The sequence below is a fragment of the Lacerta agilis genome, chromosome 2 (assembly GCF_009819535.1).
Source record: "Lacerta agilis isolate rLacAgi1 chromosome 2, rLacAgi1.pri, whole genome shotgun sequence".
Lineage (NCBI taxonomy): Eukaryota > Metazoa > Chordata > Lepidosauria > Squamata > Lacertidae > Lacerta > Lacerta agilis.
The window spans coordinates 106,593,925-106,618,265 of NC_046313.1; the positions used below are offsets into that span (position 1 = coordinate 106,593,925).

At 47.1% G+C, this 24,341-nt stretch overlaps 1 protein-coding gene across 3 annotated transcripts in view; it reads left to right on the forward strand.

The window, feature by feature from the left end:
* Positions 1 to 24,341, forward strand: part of VWA7 (von Willebrand factor A domain containing 7) — a 38,185-nt gene extending 13,844 nt beyond the window's left edge. For all 3 annotated transcript variants that reach the window (XM_033141612.1, XM_033141613.1, XM_033141614.1), the window contains 11 exons: positions 827 to 996; positions 6,534 to 6,646; positions 8,524 to 8,640; positions 8,825 to 9,004; positions 10,642 to 10,819; positions 11,861 to 12,013; positions 14,393 to 14,485; positions 15,949 to 16,232; positions 18,400 to 18,536; positions 19,820 to 19,988; positions 22,503 to 24,341. In XM_033141612.1, coding sequence (XP_032997503.1) covers positions 827 to 996; positions 6,534 to 6,646; positions 8,524 to 8,640; positions 8,825 to 9,004; positions 10,642 to 10,819; positions 11,861 to 12,013; positions 14,393 to 14,485; positions 15,949 to 16,232; positions 18,400 to 18,536; positions 19,820 to 19,988; positions 22,503 to 22,928 — 2,020 coding nt within the window. In that variant the 3' untranslated portion in view covers positions 22,929 to 24,341. The remainder of the gene's footprint in view (positions 1 to 826; positions 997 to 6,533; positions 6,647 to 8,523; positions 8,641 to 8,824; positions 9,005 to 10,641; positions 10,820 to 11,860; positions 12,014 to 14,392; positions 14,486 to 15,948; positions 16,233 to 18,399; positions 18,537 to 19,819; positions 19,989 to 22,502) is intronic.

Below are 24,341 nucleotides of genomic sequence, written 5' to 3' on the forward strand. Positions count from 1 at the left end.
CCGTTCCGCAAGCCTGTGTATACACAATGCTTCTTGCTCTGCTCATTTCTGTGTTGTCTGCGATGGATGGATTTCTTCGCCGCTTCCCATTCAAATGAATCCCAAACAATAGAAGACGACAAATTGTAGAACATCGTGCTTAAAGCACGAGTTATAAACACAACGAACAAATCAGCAGTGAAACCGGGCTCCTTTGGGAGAAAAAGGCGTGAGATAAATATAATATTTATGATCTTTAAAAAAAAAATGTGAGGGAATACAGCAACTGAAAGTAAGCCAAACGTTACTGCATTCCCGCCCCCTCTCTTTCTCCTCAGTCCATTAAAATGCTCCCAACCCTTCGTCAACTCCAAGTGAATAATTGACATTGACGGCTGTACGTCATGCATTTGCATTTGAGGTGGCAGGGTTCTCTGTCTTGGTTGCCAAGGAGTAAAAATGCAGAACTGCGCAGCCAAAGATTTCTGATCAAACTGAGGTCGACACTTCTCCTGTCACCTTTTTCTTTTCAGGACTCTCTTTCTTTTTGGCACTATTGAGTCCCCGGTCTACAGGCTCACAACTTCTTTTGCCCGAGGCGGGGCTTGAACCCACAACCTTGAGATTAAGAGTCTCACGCTCTACCGACTGAGCCGTTCCAAACAAAACAAATTTTGCTGGCAGAAGTGGGATTCGAACCCGTGCCCCCGAAGAGACTGGAGCCTTCATCCAGCACCTTAGTGGCCTTCAGGAGGGGGGAAACAGAGTTATCACTGAGCCCACAGGTGCCACATTGACAATTCTAGGGACAACGACTAAGCCACAGCTCTTGCCGTTTTGTTTCCAGGCTACTGGATATCAGTCCAGCTACGGGCTTGAGCTTTGTTGTGGACACCACAGGAAGCATGGGAGAGGAAATCAGCGCAGCCAAGCGCCAAGCATGGGAGATCATCACGGCCCGCCGAGGCACCTTCCAGGAGCCAGATTTCTATCTCTTAGTCCCTTTCAACGACCCTGGTGAGATGGTTGATGAGGGCCCATTTTCAGTGGGGAGGAAAGTGTTTTTTAAAAAATGAATATTACATGTTCATTAAATTTGAGGAATGGCCATACAGTCATACCTCGGGTTGCATTCGCTACGGGTTATGAACGCACCGAAACCAGAAGTACCGGAACGGGTTACTTCCGGGTTTCGGCGTTCGTGCAGAAGCTCCGAACCGTGCCACGTGCATGCACAGATACGGCGCTTCAGGTTGTGGACCTTTCAGGTTGCGAACGGGGCTCCAGAACGGATCCTGTTCGCAACCAGAGGTACTACTGTATCTGGCTGAGTGGTGAAGCAGCAACTGCTTTACATGAAGGTCAAAGAATCGGAACCACAGAGTTGGAAAGGGACCACAGGGGTCATCTAGTCCAACCCCATGCAATGCGGGAAGCTTTTGCCCGACGTGGGACTCGAACCTGAGGTTAAGAATTCTCATGCTCTACCAACTGAGGTATCCCCTCAGGGAAAGAAGTGTTCCCTGTCCAAGAGTCAGTCCCCAGGACCTGTAGGTAGGGCTGATAGAAATCTCTCCTTTGAAACACCAGAGAGCCACTGCTCAATGTAGACAGAACTGACCTCGTCGGACCCAGTGGTCTGACTGATTGATTTATTAAATTTATAGCTTACCCTTCCTCTCAAAGGAGCCCAGAGGGGCCAATAAGGAGGGATAAGGCAACAGGAACATCTTAAAATACAATAGAGATGCAGGCTGAGAGAGCTCTTGGCTTGGAAGGGTTTATGGCACCTGCCTAATACTCAAGGAGAAGGAATTCCACTAAAGACCCCCTTCCAGAATTGTATGGAACAGAGCTCCTGGTAAGATGGTGTCTGCAAAAGACCCTCTCCTGCAAGACATAGTGGTTGTTTGGCCATACAGTGGTACCTCTAGTTATGAACTTAAATCGTTCCGGAGGTCCGTTCTTAACCTGAAACTGTTCTTAACTAGAGGCGTGCTTTTGCTGCTGCTGCACCATTGGCACACGATTTCCGTTCTCATCCTGGGGCAAAATTCTCAACTCAAGGTAACTCTTCCAGGTTAGCGGAGTTTGTAACCTGAAGCATTTGTAACTTGAGGTACCACTGCATAAGGCCAGGGGTCAGCAAACTTTTTCAGCAGGGGGCCGGTCCACTGTCCCTCAAACCTTGGGGGGGCGGCGGACTATATTTTGGAAAAAAAATATGAGTGAATTCCTATGCCCCACAAATAACCCAGAGTTGCATTTTAAATAAAAGCACACATTCTACTCATGTAAAAACACCAGGCAGGCCCCACAAATAACTCAGAGATGCATTTTAAATAAAAGGATACATTCTACTCATGTAAAAACACCAGGCAGGCCCCACAAATAACCCAGAGATGCATTTTAAATAAAAGGACACATTCTACTCATGTAAAAACATGCTGATTCCCGGGCCGTCTGAGGACCGGATTTAGGAGGCGATTGGGCCGCATCCGGCCCCTGGGCCTTAGTTTGGGGACCCCTGGTATAAGGGGTGAGGCTGTCATTCATGCATCCTGTTACAGGGCCTTTATATCCCAGAACCAACACCTCGAACTTGGCGTGGTAGCTAATAGGCAGCCAGTACTATTCTTCCAACAGCAGATTAATACGTTGGCCATGTCCTGCCCCAGTGAGCCGTTGAGCTTCTGTGTTTTGCATCAGCCAGCCGCAGCTTCCGGACCAACCTCAAGGGCAGCCCCACGTCGACTGCATTGCAGTAATCGAGCCTGGAGCGTACCAGCTTGTGGACAACAGTGGCCCAGCTATCCCGGTCCATAAATGGCCGCACCTGCCTTACCAGCTGAAGTTGGCAGAAGGCACTCCTAGTCACTGAGGTGTTGACTGGGTCTCCAGTGACAAAGATGGATTTGGGAAGTGCCCAACAGACTGCGTAGCTGCCTTTTCAGCGAATGGCACTTAAAGCCATTGTGGTGTAGTGGTTAAGAGCGGTGCACTTGTAATCTGGGGAACCGGGTTCGCGTCTCCGCTCCTCCACATGTAGCTGCTGGGTGACCTTGGGCTAGTCACACTTCTCTGAAGTCTCCCAGCCCCACTCACCTCACAGAGTGTTTGTTGTGGGGGAGGAAGGGAAAGGAGAATGTTAGCCGCTTTGAGACTCCCTCGGGTAGTGATAAAGCGGAATATCAGATCCAAACCTCCTCCTCCTCCTCCTTCTTCTTCTTCTTCTTCTTCTTCTTCTTCTTCTTCTTCTTCTTCTTCTTCTTCTGGCAACTAAAAGCAGTATAATGCAAAGTAAAGTACAAAGTCTTAAAAACATAAGGCACATGAAATGTCAATAAAGCAGTCAGCTGAGCCATACCATGTCAGTTTATTGGAGAAAGGTCTGCTTGCATAAAAATGCTTTTGCTGCTGGAGGGAGGGAGGTTCTTGGAGACTGGCTTCTCTCAACAAAGGACTTCTAGAGCCTGTGATGAGGTGACCAGAAAGCCCCCTCTTTGTCTCCTGCCAAACCCCCTTCAGATGTTGGCAGCTAGAAAGAAGGGCCTCTCTCAAAGATCTACAAGATCTGGGCAGGCACTTTTGGGGAACACGGTCTTTCTACGTAGCTTCCTGACTTGTATGAGTTTTAGCTGGGAGAAACCTCTGGCTTTTCCAGATGTTGTTGAACTACAGCTCCCATCAGCCCCAGCAAGCACAGCAAGGGATTGTGGGAGCAACATCTGGAAGGGCCAGAGGTTTTTCGCACCAGGCTAAGAGGCAGCTGTTAAGCAGGTTCAGACTGAAGAATGATCTGTTTATAGGCCCAGGTAAATGTCAGGCCAGGAAGGATTAAGTCCTCAGGAAGACGAGGCTTAAGCTGTCAAAGGAAGACATCGTGAGAAAAGGCACAGCTACTGTAGAAAATGTAACTTGAAAAAAAGAGAGACATTGCACATACTTTTGTAAACCAACAAATCTTTAATAAAAATACATTGAGAGAGAGAGAGAGAGAGAGAGAGAGAGAGAGAGGAAGGTACAGCTAAAAGCAGAATAGCCAGTTTATTCGGTGACGGTGAAGGCAGGAGCCAGATAAGGAATCAATAGAAGTGCCATTATAATGGAGGCCTTGTATTTGCCTTCTGTTGGCATTTGATTAGATACTAGGAGAGGATATATTTATTAGAAACTACCCTTCCTTCCTCACGTCTGTGAGTTCAGCAGAATCCCATCCCTTTGTAGCTTAAAGGGAAACTCAGATAAACTAGTTTTATCCTTTTTTGTGTTGGTAATCCAGAACGCTTTAAGACAGACTGGATTTTCCTGGTATTCCCCCCCCCCCTTTCTCCCCCTTAAAATAACAATCGCACACAACCAGACTTTTAAGATGTAAAAAAATAATATTTACTCAGAATAAGTCTTAAAGAATGACAGGTGCAGTAGCTTGAGGCTGGCAGACTTAAAATGGTAATTAAGTTACAAAGGCATACTAGGTCCGGCTTAAAAATGGAGTCCCTCAGACCAGTGTGGTGTAGTGGTTAAGAGCAGTAGACTCGTAATCTGGGGAACCGGGTTCGCGTCTCCGCTCCTCCACATGCAGCTGCTGGGTGACCTTGGGCTAGTCACACTTCTTTGAAGTCTCTCAGCCCCACTCACCTCACAGAGTGTTTGTTTTGGGGGAGGAAGGGAAAGGAGAATGTTAGCTGCTTTGAGACTCCTTCGGATAGTGATAAAGTGGGATATCAAATCCAAACTCTTCTTCTTCTTGTGGGGGACCAGACTATATTTTTTTTTGGGGGGGGGAGAATGAATTCCTATGTGCCACAAATAACCCAGAGATGCATTTAAAATAAGAGCACACATTCTACTCATGTAAAAACACGCTGATTCCCAGACCATCCGTGGGCCGTATTTAGAAGGCGATTGGGCCGGATCCGGCCCCTAGTTTGCCTACCCATGGACTAACAGATGTCGTCACGTTGCAGGTTTGGTGGAATAGAGTGGAAAGAGAGTTTGCCCAGGGAGGGAGGAGCATAAATAGCCATGTTCTCTTCCTGTCAGGGCACAAAGGGGAAGTGATATGAGTTCTCTCTAGCGAGTTTATAGGAAATCTCTGCGAATCTCAGTGCCTTCATGTGCCTATCTGGCAAAACATGAATTGTTGGTTTGGCTGCATCAAATCCCACACCCTCTCCATCCTGGTGCCCTCCAGGTGTTTTGGACTTACTACTACTGTCACCCCTGACCTTTGGCTATTTGATGAGAGGTACATTTCAAAACATCTGGAAGGCACCAGATAAGGGACGGCAGCTTTATATAGCTGGGGACCAGGAGGTTCCTCTGTAAGCTCTTCTTCCTTCCTCCACCTTCCTGCCATTCTTAAAAGGGCCAGAATCCAGGCAAACACATTCTGTAGTTTCTCCTCAGGCCAGTTCGTGCCTTGTATGTGATTCAACACGAAGCGGAATTGTTTCTGACAAGGTAACATGGAGTATGGAGGAGTATGGAGGAGAAGGAATGGGTAAGATTATAGTTCCATAGTCCGCACTTGGCTCTATAGTCTCTACCTTGGACAACATTGAATGGTCATGGGTGTGGGTTGTGCCTAGTTCCAAGTGTAGAGTGTCATGGTGAAGTTCAAGACCTTTTTCTCAATTGTCTCTGGGATCTTCATTATACATTTTAGGGTTGATGGGAACTCAGACAAGTGACCAGCTGTACTTTCCAAGTCTGGACATGGAAATCCAGATGCCGTACACACACACACACACACACACACATACACACACACAGTAAAGGTAAAGGGACCCCTGACCATTAGGTCCAGTCGTGTCCGACTCTGGGGTTGCGGCGCTCATTTCGTGTTACTGGCCGAGGGAGCCGGCGTACAGCTTCTGGGTCATGTGGCCAGCATGACTAAGCCGCTTCTGGCGAACCAGAGCAGTGTACGGAAACGGCGTTTACCTTCCCGCCAGAGCAGTAGCTATTTATCTACTTCCACTTTGATGTGCTTTCAAACTGCTAGCTGGGCAGGAGCAGGGACCGAGCAATGGGAGCTCTCCCCATCACGGGGATTCGAACCGCCAACCTTCTGATCTGCAAGCCCTAGGCTCTGTGGTTTAACCCACAGCGCCACCCGCATCCCATATACATATATACACACACATTTATATATTATATTATATTATATTATATTATATTATATTATATTATATTATATTTATTATATTATATTATATTATATTATATTATATTATATTATATTATATTATATTATATTATATTATATTATATTATATTATATTTATTGTATATAGCTGTTTAATTCTTACAGTTGTTAGTTGATGCTGGTTCATACATGCATGTCCATCCCTTGGAGACCACAGGTTGACATGTAGATTTGCACTTACGAATTTGCCGTTGCAGGTCAAAAAAGAAATAACTTTAATCATAGTGCCTCTGATGCCATGCTCATTCCATTGAGACAGTTCATTTATTCATTTGACATGTGTCTGCATGAATCGGCATTCATACTCTCTCTTCTCTCTCTCTCTCTCTCATCCCTCCAGAGTTTGGCCCTGTCCATAAGACCAGCGACCCGGATGAGTTCTGGAAAACCCTCAACACCATTAGCCCTCTGAAAGGCGGGGACGAGCCAGAAATGTGCCTTTCTGCACTTCAGGTTAGTATCCATGCGATATCTTTAAGGTCTGTGTCATTTTCTAGATCTGTAACTGGAAACCATGCTCTTGTGCTCGAATCCTTCAGGCAGGTTTCCTGCAGGGATCAGGTTGGCCGCTATGAGAACAGGATGCTGGACTCGATGGGCCATTGGCCTGATCCAGCAGGCACTTTTGATGTTCTTATGTCTCTGTGTCAAAGCCTTACTGCATGTGCAGAGCTAATGTGCTAGTCAGTGGCAAATGGTCAGAGAAGTGATTCATAAGACCAGAGCCAAGCCACACCACGAGAGAGAATGAGGAGGATTTAGGGTGTCAAATAAAGAGAAGGACATGCCCATTTTAATTTTAATTTTAGTTTTAATCTGGCGAAGTCAACCTTCTCTGGCTGACCGGCTTCATGTGAATGTCATAACTGCAAGGAGATAGAAGTTTAGGGCATTTCCCAAAAGAAGAAGATTAAAAGTGGCACTTACACATAATTAATTTGTAATGTCCGAGTGCTAATGCAATGGCCTGTGGGCTATGCAAATAAATAAAGTCTGTTGTTGTTGTTGTTGTTGTACAATGTCCGAGTGCTTGTCATTGTCAGGGGCTGGTCTGGATCAGAAGGTGTAATCGCAGGGAGATCAGCTCCTAACAAAAGAGGAGGAGGAATACCCCCCCCCCGAGTCCAGCGTTTCCAGAAGCAGAGAGACAGGCAGACACAGAAGCTGCACAGTTGAGAGAGGAGCTCCCCAGCTATGAGATAGTAGCTAAGCAACCAGAAGGGAGGGAGCAGCTGGGCGATACATCAGTCGAGGGGGGGGGAAACCCCTCCCTCCCCCCGAACTCGGAGGTCTGAGCGTGTCAGAGAACAAAGGAGATGCCGGGGGGGGAGGAACTTCCTGTTGGCACGCTTCTTGCTGTGGAAGTGGAGAGGAGTCTGAGTAGGCAACTGATATCCTTGCGGAGGGTTGCCTGTTTGTGCTTGCAACATAATGCTGTAATAAAAGGAATATCAATCTACCAAATGCTCGTTAATTCTTATTGGTGAGCTACCAGAAGGGAGAGGGGTACTCCCGTACTTGACGGTCTTGAACCTACAAAATGGAGAGCCTGTTGGAGCCAAAGCAACCCGCCGTAAGCTTTTCCAGGGTTAATAATAATAATAATAATAATAATAATAATAATAATAATTTATTTGTTCCCCAGTCACTCTGGGCGGCTTCCATCAAATATTAAAATACATTTAAAATATCACAGTTTAAAAACTTCCCTAAACAGGGCTGCCTTCAGGTATTTTCTGAATGTCAGGTAGTTGTTTATTCCCTTGACCTCTGATGGGAGGGCGTTCTACAGGGCGGGCGCCACTACCGAGAAGGCCCTCTGCCTGGTTCCCTGTAGTTTTGCTTCTCGCAGTGAGGGAACCGCCAGAAGGCCCTCGGCGCTGGATCTCAGTGTCCGGGCTGAATGATGGGGGTGGAGACGCTCCTTCAGGTATACAGGACCGAGGCCGTTTAGGGCTTTAAAGGTCAGCACCAACACTTTGAATTGTGCTCGGAAACGTACTGGGAGCCAATGTAGATCTCTCAGGACCGGTGTTATGTGGTCCCGGCAGCCGCTCCCAGTCACCAGTCTAGCTGCCGCGTTCTGGATTAATTTCTTTGGCTGTTAATTTTTATCACAAAGGAGGTGAATGCTGTCCTTGGTTCAACAAAATAGGAAACAAAATAGGACATTCTTTCCAGTAGCACCTTAGAGACCAACTGAGTTTGTTCTTGGTATGAGCTTTCGTGTGCATGCACACTTCTTCAGACTATGGCAGACCAACACGGCTACCCACCTGTAACTTGGTTCAACAGTTAGGAATCTCACCTGTCCTTGTCTGCTTCTCCAGCTTGCCCTCCAGAACTCGCCGCCGTACTCCGAGATCTTCGTATTTACTGATGCATCACCTAAAGATGCACACCTGAAGAACAGCGTGGAAGCCCTCATCCAGGAACAGAAATGCAAGGTTGGCTGGGCTGTTTGCTTTTCATGATGCTCGGTTTTGAAAAACACTGATAAGAGATCTGAATTTTTGTTACGGTTCTGTAAAAACCCAGGGCGAAACGGCCTGTGTAACAGCGTAATGAAACTATCTGTCCGCTCTGCCCCCAATATAAAGCTGCTTTCCCCCACTTCCACTTGAACGTCAGGTGACCTTCCTAATAACAGAAGATCCCTCCAGAACCCGGGTGAAAAGGGAAACACTTTCCCCAGACCGATTCAACCTCTACATCAGCCTAGCTCACAGCTCCGGCGGCCAGATCATATTTACGGACAACGAGAACATCCAGCGGGTGTCGGAAATCATCGGTGAATCCAGCACATCTTCGGTAATGGGGGAAATAGGAGGGAATGCTTATTTTTAAGTACAGTGGCACCTTGGGTTGCGGACACGATCCATTCCGGGGTGCCGTTTGCACCCCAAAAAGTCCGCAACCCGAGCAGCGATATCGCGCATGCGCGATATCACGCTTCTGCGCATGCGTGACCTGCGCAGAACGGCGAAACCCAGAAGTAAACACTTCCGGGTTTGCCGCGTTCATAACCCGCGCCGTTCACAACCCGCAGTGAACGCAACACAAGGTACGACTGTACTCGTTTAAACATTGTAAAATAAAACCCACTGGCCTATTCATTAGGACGCTTTTTTTAGTTTATAAAAAATCCTTTTAATTGGTTTACAAACTGATCAGCTAAAAGTTGCAGCCCTCGGGAAGGAATATAACAAAGAATCATAAAGTTGGAAGGGACCATGAGAGTCATCTAGTCCAACCCCCTGCAATGCAATAATCTTTTGCCCGACGTGGGGCTCGAACCCACAAACCCCGAGATTAAGAGTCTCATGCTCTGCCAAATGAGCTATCCCAATCTACGTAGCACTACACCGATCATCAGTGCAAGCCTTTTTTTTAAATTTTTCTTTATTATTATCATTATCATCATCATTATAAACATCCATCAATATACAGTCTTACATATTTTCCATGTTGTACGTTCTGTTTCCATATGCTAATAAAATATTTAAATACATAGTTTTAAGTATTTTTTTCATCATTCAAGTATCATCTCTTCTTTTTATCCCTCAGATCTAAACTTTACTGAACTGTAACAGTTTAATTCAATGTCTATACAACAACACCAGCTTCCATCAGCTTCATTTTATAACACACAGTATTTTCCTCCAGGATAATTCAAAAGCCGCCACAGACTTTATACCATTATTGATGCCTTGTAGGTACTTTCTATATCTCTCCCATTTTTTCACAAAGGCCTGTCTGTTATTTCCTCTCATACTATTGGTTAGCTGGGCCATCTCAACATACTCCTGAAATTTGTTTTGCCATTCTTTTACTTTTGGAGCGTTTTCCCCTTTCCAATTTGATGCTATAAGCTTTCGAGCACCAGCCGTTTCATATAAGAAACGCTGATCATCAGTACCTTTCTGCTTGCCTGATGGAACAACCTGTCCTCTCCTCCCTGCCCTCCCCCTCTGTCTGGGGTTTTCCTGACCCATCTCCCAGCCATCTATTGGGGTGGGGGGGGGCGAGGAAGAGCAGGGGAAGCCCCAGTGTGCTAGTGCTTGTGCAGGCTTCTGCTGGTGGGGCTTGTTAGCTGAATCCTTCCCCTGATTTTGTTTGTCGTTTGAGAGAGATGACCAACCTGATCCTAAGACAGGCAAACTCGGCCCTCCAGATGTTTTTGGGACTACAACTCCCATCATCCCTGACCACCGGTCCTGTTAGCTAGGGATAATGGGAGTTGTAGTCTTAAAAAATCTGGAGGGCCGCGTTTGCCTATCTATGCCTGTCCTAAGATGTGATGGCTTAAACGACATTTTCATAAATATATATATTTATAAAAGCATGGAAAGACTCTGCCTTCAAGTTGCTGTGCATTACGAAAAACACATTCTGCTTCAAACCACACGTTTCTTCATATGTTTTCCCCGTCGCTTAACTCTTTCCAGGTGACCCTCTTCCGCCACCAGGAAGGGAACATCTTCAGCCCTAAGGGGTCGCAGCGGAGGAGGAGAAAGGAAGCGGCGAAGCTGGAGGATCACACCTTCTGGATCGACAGCTTGGTGGACAAAGTGGTCTTGACCATCCAAGGGGGCATTCGGGCCTTTGAGATGCGGAACCCTGCAGGTAGCGGTTAATGTATTGAAGTTCTCACCCTAGGCCACTAGGGGTGTTGTGTATATAGCTTCACTCTGCCCTCCGTGACTGCAGTTCTCACTCAGGTCCACAACATGCAAATGAAGGATCGAGAGTGCCGTTCACCGATTGGGTAGCTAGAGAGAGTTGTTACTGTTGCATGTTACTGAGTACTATATAAGCAGGCTGGCTGAGCCCTTCAGTCCAGTTCTGTTCCAGCCTGAGAATAAAGAGAGCTGCTTGGAGAATCACTGTGTCGTCTGCTATGTTACACCCACTACACAGTAGCAGCGATCTGTGGCTTTTCAATGGCACCTTGCCTGCTCTCTCAAGCGGGCCGCTCCCAGGGTGGATTTGATTTAAATCAAATCGTTTTAAATCACGATTTAAATCACTAGTCAGTAAGACTTGATTTAAAGCATATATTTTTACGATGGCTTGAACTGGCAGGGTCATGTGGATGGGCTCTTAGTCACAGGGGAATTCCAGGCCGGTATTTCTGGTGGGATCGGCCTTCTCTTGCAGTGCAAGTTTATCACAGTGCCCACACTACTTCAATGGCATCAGAACGCCAGCCTGTGTCCTCTCCATTCCATTTAATCTTGACTTATTCTTCTGGCAGAAAATCCGACAAGTTAGAAATAACCTGTTGCGAATGGGCCTTCTGGCGGTTCCCTCACTGTGAGAAGTGGAGTTACAGGGGACCAGGCAGAGGGCCTTCTCGGTGGTGGCCCTGTGGAACGCCCTCCCATCAGATGTCAAGGAAATGAACAACTACCTGACTTTCAGAAGACATCTGAAGGCAGCCCTGTTTGTGGAAGTTTTTATCATGTTTTTATTACGTTGGGAGCCACCCAGAGTGACTGGGGAAACCCAGCCAGATGGGCGAGGTATAAATAAAATATGATGATGATGATGAATGGACCTGTTTGCAGTTCTAAGCTCCCACCTGGAAGCAATTATCCAGTCCAGCCCATTTCAAGGGAATAATGTTTAACCAAGTTTTTGTTCCCCCTGTAACCTTCCATGCAGGTGTAACGCAGGCTTCTTCATCAGCCAGCGGCCCGTTGGCCAAGATCCAGTCCATTGGCAGCATCTACAGAGCAGTCCTTTCTCCCCCTGTCCATGCTGGTAAATGGACTCTGACACTTCAGTCGCAAGGCCACTACTCTGTGCACGTCCAAGGTGAGGAAAGGCTAAACTGAGGCGCTGGAATAAGTGAGGCCACAGTGCTGAGCTCCGTTTTCCCTCTGCATGATCTTGCACACACCCGGAGGCCCTAGGGAGTGCCAATTGCATCGGATCTCATCTTGGTCTAAAACAGTGGCCGTCTTTTTGGGATCTTTGAGCAAACGATTGCTTTGACATGGTGAAACTCTGTTCTCTAGAGCAAACGATTTCTAGTGAGGTCCGGAGGGTGGCAACACAAGAACGGGGCCTTCTCTGCAGTGGCTCCCCGTCTGTGGAATGCTCTCCCCAGGGAAGTTCACCTGGCACCTTCACTATACACCTTCAGGCGCCAGGCAAAAACGTTCCTTTTTAACCAGGCCTTTGGTCGACCTGATCGACATCCTATACCCTTTTAAAATGTGGCTCTTTTGGGGGGGGGGTATTATTGGGTTATTGTTTTTATTTTAATTTTGTATATTGCGCTCTTTTCTGTGAACCGCCCTGAGACCTCCGGGTATATTATTATTATTATTATTATTAATAAACAATTAATAGTGAGTTGGAATTCAAACACAAATTCCACTGTCCCAGTGACCAGGATCCTACTATAATGTTTATTTCAGCCATAGGTGAACTCTGGCCCTCCAGATGTTTGGTACTACAATTCCCATCATCCCTAGCTAACAGGACCAGTGGTCAGGGATGATGGGAATTGTAGTCCCAAACATCTGGAGGGCCGGAGTTTGCCTATGCCTGGTTTATTTGGAAGTCCAGTTCAATCTAGGTCTCTTGCAACCGTTTCTTTAATTCAGCGTTTCATCCTCACAACTTCTGCCTCCTTTTCCGTGAGCAGATAGTTACTGAACAGGCCCTTACTTTGTTCCTGTTTCCTTTGGGGGGCGGTGACTTTAAGCAACTGCTTGTTTTTATTTTTAAAAATTGCGAACTGCATTCATACAAAAATCAATGAGCCGTTCGTGGAATAAATGAATAAAAATGAATTTTATTCTTGCAACTTGTGAGCCTTCTCCCCCCCCAACAGGAACTGACTGATTTATGGGGCAACTCAGTAATGCTGAGTCGCCACTGAACAGGAAGCAATTGTAGGGGCAGCAGCAGCAGCAAGGAGAGAGATTCTCATTTTGGGACGACGACAGTAAAACCACAATAGCACTTTGCCCGTCCACACTGTACAGGCTACACAGCTGCATTTAACATTTCTAAAATGGCCACAAGTCTGAAAGAAGGGCAGGATGACAGCTTGGAGAGCACCGAATTGGGAGGTGCTGGCGATGAATATTGTTTGGGGGGAAAGGGTGGCATTTCTGGGTGTAAAAAGCTGCCCCTGTGAATGAAAGGGATGAAGAGGCTTACTGGACACTCCAGGCTGCTTTGTTGGCAATGGGAGAGTGAACCATTGACAAAGCGGCAACCTCCAAGTTATTTATTGTGCATTCATTTTGATTTCTTGCACAAGGTTTATGTGGTTACGCACAGGTTAGACTCTATTTAGTCTTTAGTGCTTTAAATCACTTTAATTGGTTTTAATAATCAATAGCTTCTCGCCTGGATGGCTATGCTCTGCCTCCACAGCTGGAGGCAGAAATGCTTCTGAATAGGCTACCAGTTGCTGGAAGTCCTGCTTGTGGGTTTCTGTCAGGCTGGTTACTGTGAGAACAGGCTGGTGGACTAGATGGGCCACTGGCCTGATTCAGCAGGCCTTTTTTGCGCTCTTAACTGCACACACATACATTTCCTGGTGTGTGTTCGAATCTTCTCCACAAAATACTGACATTCTGGAGGCACCCAAAATGTTCATAGAATCATAGAGTTGGAAGAGACCACAAGGGCCAACCAGTTCAACCCTATGCCAATGTTGAAACGCTTGTACAGTACTTGTTTCGTTTTTTTTAAAATGTGTACCTTCTTTTATACTTGTTCTTACTGAAATATATATATATTATTTTTGTTTTACAATTTAGAGTATTCATTTAAAGCAACCTTAAAATACCAACGACTACCTTTCTTCTCTTTCCATGGTTCGTTTTGCATATCATATTTGACATAAACTAAACCATTCAGAATTCCATTATTTCAATCCATCGAAACTTGTTTACATTGTTGAATTTATCTTAACGCTGCCAACGTTTTCAAGTGTACACAATTCCTCCCCCCCCATATATACAATAAACATTTCCCGATCTTCTTCAAACGTATATTCTTCTTGTTCTCTCATTCTTTATGTTAGGTCTGCAAGCGGCACATATTCCATCAGTTTAAGTTGCTGTTCTTCTTGAGTTAGCTCGTTTTCCATTTTTGCGCTAACAAAACACACAGATAACTTTTTTTTTTTGCGCTTGAGAATTTCCGTGAAACGCTTGTAATTGTTGACAGGTCAGAGCACCTTCGACTTCCTGTATTACTTTGCGGTTCCAAAGGACGGACGCCACCCTGGGCTTTTCATGATGGATAGTTCCCCTGTACAAGGTAGGTATGGGATCTTTTCCCTGCAGTGGCTCCTCGGTGTTTGTTTTTGCAGAGCTGTGCGGTGGCGGCAGGGGCAATGGAGAGGACAGTGATTTAAAAAATAAAAAATAAAAAAAATCCTTGTCATTATCCATTCTTAAAATACCATAGGGAGTGGACTGGGAATTAGACACTGCGGGGCAACAGTGGTCTTCATGGGGCAAATTTTCCTACGGGTCTACCTCCACCCAGCTGTAAAGAAACATCAATAAAATCTGCACAAAATGTGTACTTCATGCCACTGAAGAGTGTCATATATTCAGGAAAAACAAGTTCCTGAATGTGTTGGAAAGAATGAACCATTAAGGGATGGTTTAAACGTATGTGGTGGGCCTGTGGGAAAAGTGACCCAGTTAAGAAATCAAATTTTTTCATGATACTCCTATAATTAGAAAGGAAGTTAAAAAAAAACCAAAAAAAAACCATGCTGGAATTAACATTACTGAATTTATTCATGGGAGAACACCAAGATGTAATATGGAAACCAATTGTGGGGTGTACATTGTTAGAAGACGGAGTTTTTATAGCTCAAACCTAGACATTTAAAGGATTTCACCTGTCTTTCTAAAAATCTATTGGCAAAACGCAAAACATTTGTCTTTTCATAATTTTTTGTTTAGTTTTTCATCCGTGCTGTCCGTAGAATTTCATTTTGGTATGTTGTGCTTTTTCCTAATGTTGGTTTTTGGAAAATACTTCCCCCACCCCCAAGCCATTGTCTCTATTAACCATCCAATATTATTGGGCAGTCAGATACGAAACAATCCCTCCGTTGGTTCCATGCCACAGCTTGGCACCACCTGTTCCCTCAGACATTATTGCTAGCTGCCAATTTCCAGCTTGGATACTTCCAGAGGCCCTGCCCTATAAGCAGGCACACTTAGCATCTTTGAGATTGGATGAACACACAAAAAACAAGAATAGCTCTGCTGAATTTGGCCAGCGGCCCATCGAGGCAGGCGTGCTGTTCTCACATTGTCCAGTCAAGATGCCCCCAAGGGGAAGTCCAGTCAAAGGAGACCATGGGGTTGGAGCGCTCATCTTGCATTCAAGCCGAGGGCGCCAGCATTTGTCTACAGACAACTTTCCAGGTCATATGGCTAGCATGACTAAACAGCTTTTGGCACAATGGGACACCATGACGGAAACCAGAGCACACAGAAACGCTGTTTACCTTCCTGCCACAGTGGTATCTATTTATCTACTTGCACAGGCATGCTTTCAAACTGCTTGATTGGCAGGAGCTGAGACAGCAATGGGAGCTCACTCCGTTGCGGGGATTTGAACCGCCGACCTTCTGATTGGCAAGCCCAAGAGGCTCAGAGGTTTAGACCACAGCGCCACCCACATCCCTACTCTTCCGTCCTGTACTTTCCCAGCAACTGTGTGTGGTCCAGTGAGCTTTTGCCTTTCCGTTTCAACAGGCCTGCCCACTTACCTGGTCGTTATGGCAACCAGTTTGAAGCGGTCCCCTGAGGCTGGCTCGGTTCAGCTGAAAGCGGTGAACTTGGAGGGGAGAGGAGGCAGCCTCGAGGAGCTGGAACTGGAAGGAGGAGCCAACCGGACAGACCTACTTGTGGCCAAGCTGCCTCACACCCTGATGACCGACAGCAGCTTCTCTGTAGTGCTGCGTGCTATGGATGGAGACGGCCGGAAGGTGGAGAGAGCTGCCCCTCAAGCGACCACTGTGGAGGCATCCCTGCTGGAGGTATGGCAGGGAAGCAAAGAAGAGAGCCACGCGTCTCGACTTGGGGAAGCTGCAGTGGCAGAGAAAAGGGGGATGCGGTGGGTGTGGGTGTCATCACTGAGGGGATAGACCAGGGGTCAGCAAACCTTTTCAGCAGGGGGCTGGTCCACTGTCACTCTGACCTTGTGGGGGGCCGGACTATATTTTGAAAAAAAAATATGAACGAATTCCTATGCCCCACAAATAACCCAGAGATGCATTTTAAATACAGTGGTACCTTGGGTTAAGAACTTAATTTGTTCTGGAGGTCCGTTCTTCACCTGAAACTGTTCTTAACCTGAAGCACCACTTTAGCTAATGGGGCCTCCCGCTGTCGCTGCACCACCAGAGCACGATTTCTGTTCTTGTCCTGAAGCAAAGTTCTTAACCTGAAGCGTTATTTCTGGGTTAGCGGAGTTTGTAACCTGAAGCGTAGGCCCTATGTAACCTGAAGCATGTGTAACCTGAGGTACCACTTTAAAAACACGCATTCTACTCATGTAAAAACACCCAGCAGGCCCCACAAATAACCCATAGGTGCATTTTAAATAAAAACACACATTCTACACATGTAAAAACACACTGATTCCCGGGCCGTCCGTGGGCCGGATTTAGAAGGCGATTGGGCCGGATCCGGCCCCCGGGCCTTAGTTTGTCTACCAATGGGATAGACAAAAATATGAGGTTGTTTTTTGGTTTTTTTAAAATGGGCTCACAAAACTTTTTAGTTCAGTCAAGAAATGTAACGAAACGTGGCTGGCACTGGGCGCCACTTACCACGGGGCCTGCAGCGTGCCTGCGCCACACATCTCTCCAAGGAGTGACATGGTGGCTTGGGCACCTGCAGGCTCCGCACTGCCTGAAATGGCAGTGTGGCGCTTGCGTCTGTCCTCTATCTCTCCCTCAGCTGCCCTACAGTTGAGGGGGAGGCTGCGGAGAGGCTCCACGCAGCTCAACCTGCCCCTGACTGCAGGATGCGTGGGCCACACCGGGCACCGGAGCGGCTAGCTACGCCGCTAGGAAGCTGTACAGTGCAAGCCAATTCTCCAGAGGCCCATCAGCTGCACCATCAAGCAGCTGTTAGTCAAGCCTCACCCACCCCACTCTTGCCCTCCTTCTGTATCTGTTAATCCCCGTCGAGGGGATTCGAACTGCTGACCTTGTGATCGGGAGGCCCAAGAGGCTCAGTGGTTTAGAGCAGTGTTTTTCAACCACTGTTCCGTGGCACACTAGTGTGCCGCGAGATGTTGCCTGGTGTGCCGTGGGAAAAATTGAAAAATTACTTTATATATAGTCAATATAGGCACAGAGTTAATTTTTTTAACATTTTCTAATGGTGGTGTGCCTCGTGATTTTTTTCATGAAACAAGTGTGCCTTTGCCCAAAAAAGGTTGAAAAACACTGGTTTAGAGTACAGTGCCACCCGCGTCCCGTTGCTCTGCCCCAGTTCCTGCCAACCTAGCAGTTCGAAAGCATGTCAGTGCAAGTAGATAAATAGGTACCGCCGCGGTGGGAAGGTAAACGCCATTTCCGTGCACTCTGGTTTCCGTCATGGTGTCCCATTGCACCAGAAGCGGTTTAGTCATGCTGGCCACATGACCTGGAAAGCTGTCTGCGGACAAATGCCAGCTCCCTTGGCCTGAAAGCGACATGAGTGCTGCAACCCCATAGTCACCTTTGACTGGACTTAACCGTCCAGGGGTCCTTAACCTTTACCTTTTTCCATTAAAAAAACAAAAAATAATGGGGCACACTGCCATGCTTTTTTGGTCTGTGCAAACCTACCTGCAAATATGCACCTGAGAAGAAGAAGAATAAGAATAAGAGTTTGGATTTGATATCCCGCTTTTCACTACCCGAAGGAGTCTCAAAGCGGCTAACATTCTCCTCCCCCCCCCAACAAACACTCTGTGAAGTGAGTGGGGCTGAGAGACTTCAAAGAAGTGTGACTAACCCAAGGTCACCCAGCAGCTGCATGTGGAGGAGTGGAGACACGAACCCGGTTCCCCAGATTACGAGTCTACCGCTCTTAACCACTACACCACACCACACTGGCTCCCCTCACTGGCATTTGCACATTTTCTTCCTTTAGGGAGCTCTCATCTGGCTCCAGCCGCTGTGCTCTAACCTACACCTTGCTTTGTTCCAGCTCAGCACAGACGCTCCGGTGTTCCCAGGGAGACCTGTTACCATTGCCTGGAAGGTGACGAATCCCGGCTCATCCAAACAGTATGATCTGAGGGTAAGCAGCCTTCCTGGGTTCCCGGTCAACATCTCCAGCTCCAGGTAATTCTGCTGAATGAGCAACCATGGAAGACACCGGTTCCTAGCATTGTAACTCGCTGTGTTCTAGTCTTCTATGCCCTGCCCTGCCCCACATTCCAAAGGCAGGGCTTGTGTGAATTCCACTATTGCACTTCCTGAAAACTCAATTTCCATTCCAAAATGAGAAATGTTTTGAGATCCTAAGGCTGTGAATGTTCTTGGAGATCTCAGGAGCCTGTGCCTGTGAGAATGTTTTCAAAAGCTGGGCAATGAGGGTTTAGGCCTCTGTGCAAGTCCCCTACCTCCTCATGTTTAGAGGGGAAAGAAATTAGGGGTGTTGTTGCCTCTCTGTTTAGTGGTGGAGGCAGTTTTGTTGCTGGTCATACCATATTGTATTGATCTTACCCAGGGGTCATAAAACTTTTTTCAGCAGGTGGCCGGTCCACTGTCCCTCAGACCTTGTGGGGCGCTGGACTATATTTTTTGGGGGGGAATGAATGAATTTCTATGCCCCACAAATAACCCAGAGATGCATTTTAAATATTATTATTACTATTATTACTATTATTACTATTACTATTATTATTATTATTATTATTATTATTATTATTATTATTATTATTATTATTACTATTATTATTACTATTATTTGTACCCTGCCCATCTGGCTGGACTTCCCCAGCCACTCTGGGCGGCTTCCAAAACAACAACAACACCCAAATACATTAAAGTATCACACATTAAAAGCTTCCCTAAACGGGGCTGCCTTCAGATGTCCTCTAAATGTCTGGTAGTTGTCTATCCCTTTGACATCTGAAGGGAGGGAGTTCCACAGGGTGGGCGCCACTACCGAGAAGGCCCTCTGCCTGGTTCCCTGTAGCTTTGCTTCTCGCAGTGAGGGAACTGCCAGAAGGCCCTCGGCGCTGGACCTCAGGGTCCGGGCTGAACGATGGGGGTGGAGACGCTCCTTCAGGTATACAGGACCGAGGCCGTTTAGGGCTTTAAAGGTCAGCACCAACACTCTGAATTGTGCTTGGAAACGTACTGGACACATTCTACTCATGTAAAAACACACAGATTCCTGGACTGTCCACGGGCCGGATTTAGAAGGCGATTGGGCCAGATCCGGCCCCTGGGGCCTTAGTTTGCCTACTCATGAATCTTACCTTACAAACTACCTCGTTTTATATGAAATACGGTCTATACATGTTTTAAACAGCTAGATAAAATACTGAAGCTGCTTGATAATGCTTGGGCCACCCACCCATCACTTAAATATTAGCTTCCGCTCCCCTTTTCTGCAGGCTACAATTGGACTCTAACCAAACAGCAACTGGACTCATTGCCTTGAATGTACCCGATGCCACTGATCCTGGCTCTGTGATCACCCTGACGCTGCAGGCCAGCCTCCTTCACCCATCTGGGGACCCTAGCTTTGCCCATCTGCAGCTGCTTGTGATGCCTCTACCTCTGGTGAGTCTTTTAGGGGAAGAGAACTGGGGAGCAGGGTGCCCACGGCAGAATTCCTGGAGTTATTCTTTGTTTATATTTTGGGATGGAGAACCTATGGTGTGTGTGCGTTGTGTGTAGTGTGTGTGTGTGTGTGTGTGTGTCCGTGTCCCTGGTGCTGGACTCCAAATCCCACCAGCCCTGGTCAGCATGGTTACGTACCTCTGGTTACGTACTTAATTCGTTCCGGAGGTCCGTTCTTAACCTGAAACTGTTCTTAACCTGAAGCGCCACTTTAGCTAATGGGGCCTCCCACTGCCACTGCGCCGCCAGAGCACAATTTCTGTTCTTATCCTGAAGCAAAGTTCTTAACCTGAAGTGTTATTTCTGGATTAGCGGAGTCTGTAACCTGAAGCATCTGTAACCTGAAGCATATGTAACCCGAGGTACCACTGTAATAATAATAATAATAGTAATAATAATATTTATTATTTGTACCCTGCCCATCTGGCTGGATTTCCCCAGCCACTCTGGGCGGATTCCAACAAAAATCACACATTTAAAACTTCCCTGAAAATAATAATAATAATAGCAGCAATAATAATAATAATAATAATAATAATAATAATAATAAATAATTAGTCTGACAGATATCTCCACAGGTTCCACACACATGGTTTGCTTTAAAATCGTCAGAAGGATGCAGGCTTGTCAAAAGGAGCGAGGAATTAGTCACGGGTCATAGCGTTACAAGTTTGAGGAGGGCAGTCGCTTCCAAAGCTGTGATCCTGTGTATGTGATAGAATCTTTAAGAGGAAACCAATCAGACTGCTTTCTTTGTCAAATAATGGAAAGAGCTGGCCAGTTATATGCTGCCGTTTTTACATGTCCAAAGAGGTGCCCTGTTGCCATAGAGACAAGTGGGCGGGCCTTTCCCCACTTCCCTTGGCTGGCTGCCGCATCGTCCTAGGATGAAGAAAAACAGGCTCATGCTAGAAACTTGGAGACACACAGAAGCTGCTCTTGCTATGTGCTTGGACCCAGAGCTATGGCTTTGAGGTCTCCCCGAGAACCTAATGAGTTGGCCAATGCGTGTAAATAAAACCATATATCCTAAAGACACCAGAGTCTCCATTGGCCTTCATTCCAAGGAAACAAAACCCTGGTTAAGTGCAGGAAATCCCTGAAATCTCTCACCACTCGGAGATTGAGGTATGCACAATAGTTTGGATCTTTTGTGCTTATGATTCTCTCTGTGTCCCCTAAAAGCATCTTAGAATCGTAGAGTTGGAAGGGACCCTGAGGGTCATCTAGTCCAACCCCCTGCAATGCCAGAATCTCAACTAAAGCACCCATGGCAAGATGGCCATCCAACCTCTGCTTAAAAACCTCCAAGGAAGGAGAGTCCACCGCCACCTCCCTAGGGAGTCTGTTCCATTTTCAAACAGCTCCTATCACCAGAAAGTTCTTCCTGGTGTTTCATCGGAATCTCCTTTCTTGTAAACTTGAATCCATTGGTTTGGGTCCTACCCTCTGGAGCAGGAGAAAACAAGCTGCACAAATTATTATAGCTATAGGAAGTGGAAGGGGCAAGCAGAATATAAAATGGAAGAATGGTATAAAGAGGTGTGGGATGTAGCTATTAATGATAAATTAATAAGTGCCATTAAGGTAAGATGGGGGACTATGCAGAAGAAATGCTTTTGAGGAGATGCGGAGGGTGTTTGTAGAATTTGTACTGTTAAAACGGAAAGGGGTCAAACCATTGCAAGAGGTGTTGAAATTTTGGGAGGTTGGATAGTTACAGTGGAATGGTCTCGTGGTGGGGGCGCACATGTTTATTCTTACTTATTTATGATTATTACTTTGTCAAAAATAGATCTTTTACAACAACAACAACAATAATAAAAATAATAATATATAATATAAAAAACACAAAAAAGAAAACAAGCTGGCTCCATCTTCCATGTGGCAGCCTTTAAGATATTTGAAGATGCCTATCCTATCTCAAGTCTCCTCTTATCTCAGCTAAACATCCCCAGCTCCCTCAACTGTTCCTCATCAGGCTTGGTTACCACCAAGCACCAAAGTGTTGGTGTTGACCTTTAAAGCCCTAAACGGCTTTGGGCCCAGTATACCTGAAGGAGCGTCTCCACCCCCATCGTTCAGCCCGGACACTGAGATCCAGTGCCGAGGGCCTTCTGGCGGTTCCCTCACTGCGAGAAGCAAAGCTACAGGGAACCAGGCAGAGGGCCTTCTCGGTAGTGGCGCCCGCCCTGTGGAACGCCCTCCCTTCAGATGTCAAAGAGATAAACAACTACCTGACATTTAGAAGACATCTGAAGGCAGCCCTGTTTAGGGAAGTTTTTAATGTGTGGCATTTTAATGTATTTTTAATCTTTGTTGGAAGCCGCCCAGAGTGGCTGGGGAAACCCAGCCAGATGGGCGGGGTACAAATAAATTATTATTATTAATAATAATTATCCGAACACCTCATTTCTGGATATGCAGTAACAAGAAGCTCTTCTTCGCCCACAGGTGCAGAACCCAGTCTCCTCCCCGGTCTGCAACGTCACTTCTGTCCGTGGGTCCTGTGGCCCACCACGGACCCCTTGCCACGACCAGCGCTGGACGGCCACCTTGCGGATCTGGGACGAAGCTGGCGTCCGCTCGGTGCAGGTGGAAGGGGGCGCCGTGGTCGCTCACCACTCCGATGGGCTGGCGGAGTCCGTCGCTTACACCTCAGACTGTTGCTCGCAGCAAGCCAGGCTGGTGGTCACCAACCTGCTTGGGGAGAAGTATCAGTGCCAAGTGGCATCGGCGCCCCCTGCTCTTACTCTGGAGCCAAGAGCGTCCCCTCCTGAGGACCTTAGGAAGCCTGTGGTGGCAGCGGGGGCTGCTGCATCCTGGGGGTGGGTATTAATGGTGTTCATGGCAACTGGATGGATGATGTGTGCCACATAGGGGAAACTCCCAGCTGTAGGAAAGACCTCTCTGCCTGTAGAGGCTGCCCTCTGTAGGGATATTGTGGCGTTTTAGCTTCCCGGGGAAGAGAATGAATGAGCTTGGAAGATGCCGGGCAGATGGGCAGACCCTGAATTCTGGACCCCGCAAAGCAAAAGGCAGATTCTGACTACTGACTAGTGTATTGCACTGTGACTGATAGGTGGTGAAACGCTCTGAGCCTCAGATCCCACCCTCTTGACCTGATCTGAGCTGCTCTTGAGCTTAGTGGCGGTGGAGTCTCATATGAAGAGAACAGAAGCTGCTGTATAACTGAGCCAGATCTTTGGGTCACGTAGCCCAGATTGATCTGTCTGGTTAGGGGTGCCTGCTGGCCTTTCAGCCTTAACCACTTCAGATCCTTTTAATGGGCGCAGTGGCAAGGTTGAAACTGGGACTTGCGCATGCAGAACCACGTGGTCGGCCAGAGGGGCATGGCTTCTCCCTGGAGGGAGATGTGTGGGGCCCAAACCCACATCCTCGCTGCTATGAGTTCCATGTGCAGAAGGGCATTACTAGCCAGACTGAACAGGCCATCTTTTCCCAATCTCATACTTTTTTCCCCTATCTGTGCCCCCATACCCTTTTAATCATTTGTCTGTATGCACCCTCTACTGGTGTGTTGCAGTTCTGAACCCTTTCTTCTGCTGTGTACGTCTCCCCATATATTTTGACCTGGCCGCCAGATGTGTGCAAGGCTAACTGCTTCATTTTTGCCCGCTGGAAACATACTCGGTGGTCAAGTCTCCTGTTACCCCTGAAATGGCCCCCAATTTATCCCCGGTGCTTCCTACAGTTGTCGTCCTCTTCATTCCTTTGCCCCCAAAGCCCTCTCCATTCTGTTCATTACTTTCTTACTACGGCTGTATAAAACTTTACACAGGCAGTGCTGGTTGCCTGGACGCACCCTCTGCACACCGTTACCTTCTGATCATTGATCGATTTCCATTGTCTTTTTGCGTACTCGAGAGAATTCTCAGGACTGGCCCTACTGTTAGGCAGAGGAAGGCGGCTGCCTCAGGAGGCAGATGCCGAGGGTGTTAAAGCACTGGAGAAGAGAGCCCCACACGGACTGCCCTGCACCCCCTAAAACAAGCCTGCTCCCCTCAGGTGTACAGTGGGAAAGTGCTGTCCCATTGCCAGAGTTGAAACGAGGTTCGACAGCCAGTCTGGCCAGATTCTGTGTATGGAATCAGGGAAGGAGGCACCTTCTTCTCATTCTTTGCTTCAGGCAGCAAATGTCCTGGGCTGGCCCGGGGAAATCTTCCTTTGCTCTTCCTCCCTCCTGTTCTTATGTGTGTCTTTCCTCCCACTCCTGTTCCGTTTCCCTGCCTCTCTGCCACTTCATCACTGGGTTAGTCTGTTGCAGGAAAA